At 36.3% G+C, this 2731-nt stretch overlaps 1 protein-coding gene across 1 annotated transcript in view; it reads left to right on the top strand.

The window, feature by feature from the left end:
* LOC119586382 (uncharacterized protein DDB_G0285291-like) overlaps window positions 1-1820 on the top strand; it is a gene marked incomplete at its 5' end in the record, with an annotated part of 6633 nt that extends 4813 nt beyond the window's left edge. The window contains 1 exon segment of the mRNA XM_037935102.1: window positions 791-1820. Within this exon segment, the coding sequence (XP_037791030.1) occupies window positions 791-931 (141 nt within the window).
* Window positions 1821-2731: the final 911 nt, after the last annotated feature.

Here is a 2731-nt window from a genome sequence, read left to right on the forward strand (position 1 = left end):
AGACATTTCCTCATATTTTTAGGACATTAATAAGAGTAAATGTAATATGTATGTGATTTATTTATTATCTTTTATAGAGTAATCTATATATGCCTTTTCAAATCTATACTTTGCTTTCTGGATTTAGTATTTATTGTGCAGCTTGTGTCTTACAACACCCTAGATAGTGGCTTTCCATTCAGGATATTATCTATAAATTATTTTTTACTAGAATCCTAATCTATGATTTTTTTTTAAATGAATTACTAAGATGTTTCATACTCTAATTCTGTTAGCCCCATTATGTAGGACATTTTTTATTTTTGCCGTGAACTAGGAAATTCATAGTAGTGAACCAAAGTGCCTTTTATGATGGTTGAAAGATTACCACTGCTTTTAGTAAAACTAACAGTTTATTATGACATATGTTAAAATAGGTACTAAACGAGACACAGTAGAGTCCCTCTAAAAACACTGATATATTTATCAGTTATTTTATAAAGTATATAAGTAATTAGTTGCAAAGAATAAGAATTAATTTTTATTGGTAGTAGATATTTAGATTTTAAACTTGTTTTGTGTATACCTGTACTTATTTTTGCTATGACCTTCTTATGCAATAGCATTCAGAGAGAAAGGTAACCTTGCTTTGCTCCTCCATCCCAGTTAAGCATCATAGCTATAACTGCATAAGAGAAAGGAGTCTGTAAAATCCTTGATTTAAAACTTATGGGAGCTGTAAGAATTCTTGACTCCTGACTAGAGTAGCCCTTTAGAATCTATGATCTGAGTCACCTCTTCTCATCTGCAGGGCAATGGTGAGGCAAGTGGCACCAAGAATGGCTGCTTAGACAGTAATCTTCAGCGACTCCTGCTGCTCAACTCTATCCTGCCATCCTCGTCCCCCCCAACACCAACCTCCCAGTATTCGCTCTTCAGTCCCACCAGCTGAACGACAACTAAAAAAAAAATTCTTGTGTAATCTAATTTCTTCTGTATGAGTGAGTGCATTCACAGCAATGGACAGCTTGGCAGCATTTATGCTTTGGCAATGTACAACTAGTGTCATTCTTGGGGAGAAATCTGTCCTGAGTGTTTACCTCAGATCTCAAGGGGAGAGAGGAAGGAAACAGAGGCAAAGACAAACCACAAAAGGTCTTCAGGAGACAAGTAGTATTATATTGTTTCCATATCCTATTTAGGTTTGCAGCAGAGGAAGCATATACTGAGGCCTGCCTTGCACTTACCCATTGCATTATGGTTGTAAGCTCAACCTTGTGAAGCAAACTAGAAACCTTACAACATCACATTCAAACATGACCTCAGACCAAATAGATTTCATTATACTTCCAGTTTTGTTGCCATTAGTTCAGCATGGTGGATGGAAGGGTTGTGCCTTGTGAGATAGTTGTTAACCTGTGCATAATACTAAGAGTAGTCCTTGGTGATAGTAGAAGTGTTGTCATTTTTCTCCTGAGTAAATATATAATTTTTTCCTTCCCCCAGGTTAGTCTAGTAAATTAGTTTATTCTTGATATGCATGTCAGTGTGAAAGTGCTGAATTGGCTCTGGCATGTCAGGAACATGTGCTGCCCAATCCAAAAAATAGTGATGACCACAGCTAGGAATTTAAGGGTTCCATGCACTGAATTACAACAGAATAAAGGACTATTTCATAGATGTTTGTAATTTGTAAGTTACATGGACAGGAAAAGTCCATAATCAATTACATGGATTTGTGAGAGGAAGGGAGATCTTGTAGTTGCATTACCCTTAACATGTGAAGTTAATGCAACGGGGAGAATATAGCAGTGGCAGTTAAAATGTATATAGCATTAGCAGGGAGTGTTTTCTTTGTACCTTCATAACCCAGTGAAAGGCTTTGGAAGGTTTCTTTGGAAAATGTTTGGCAGACTAGACAGCAAGTTTTAGGTCCTTGTTTGTATAGACAAAATTGGGCATCAAAATGCTCTGGATATGTTCTGGAGTGGTTCTGGTGGTAGGAGCCAAGGTGGAGTGGACAACATTAAAAAGAAGTCAACTGGGTAGTGCTCTTGTGGAAATGCTTGGGCAAGGAGTGTGTGCAGATAAGGCTCTTTTACTTTTTCTGTATCTGCCATGTCTTGTTATAGTGAAAGAACATTGTAAAAGAAAACTGTAACATTCATAGTTATCTTTACATACAAACAAAGAGGTCAGTGGAGTTGGATGAAGAGCCCAGAATGTCTTATTGCTTTATAATACTTGAGAAGAATATTGCATGTAGCTTCATAGAGTTTGTATGGCAATGGTGGCAGATTGCTTGCAGAGGACACAAGGTAGTGCATAGAGATCTCCAGTGGTGATTTGGAAGGTAATTACTTTTAAAAAATATTGCTTTTAGGGTGATTCAAAATGGAAGCATGTCCTAAATGTGGCCCAAAACTGTCCTGGATGATAAGTTGTGGGTCAGGGATATTAGATTCATGCAGTATTTTTGACATGCTAAAAAAGAAATTCCAGAGGTGCCATGTGATGTCTAACTTATGTTTGACTGACTACAAATAGGTGTAGCAATGGGTTTAACCCTCAAAAGTTCATATTTCTTGCTCCAGAGAAATTAATTAGTTTCCTCAGTTTAGACAAGACACTTTTAAAAAGTTGCAAATATCCTTTATGAGAACTCTTAACATTCTTTGGTTTTGCAAGCAATAATTATTAAAAATTAATCGATGCAAAAAATTGTTAAACCCAAGACTGTTAATAATACACA

Source organism: Penaeus monodon, chromosome 21, assembly GCF_015228065.2.
Source record: "Penaeus monodon isolate SGIC_2016 chromosome 21, NSTDA_Pmon_1, whole genome shotgun sequence".
NCBI classification, from domain to species: domain Eukaryota; kingdom Metazoa; phylum Arthropoda; class Malacostraca; order Decapoda; family Penaeidae; genus Penaeus; species Penaeus monodon.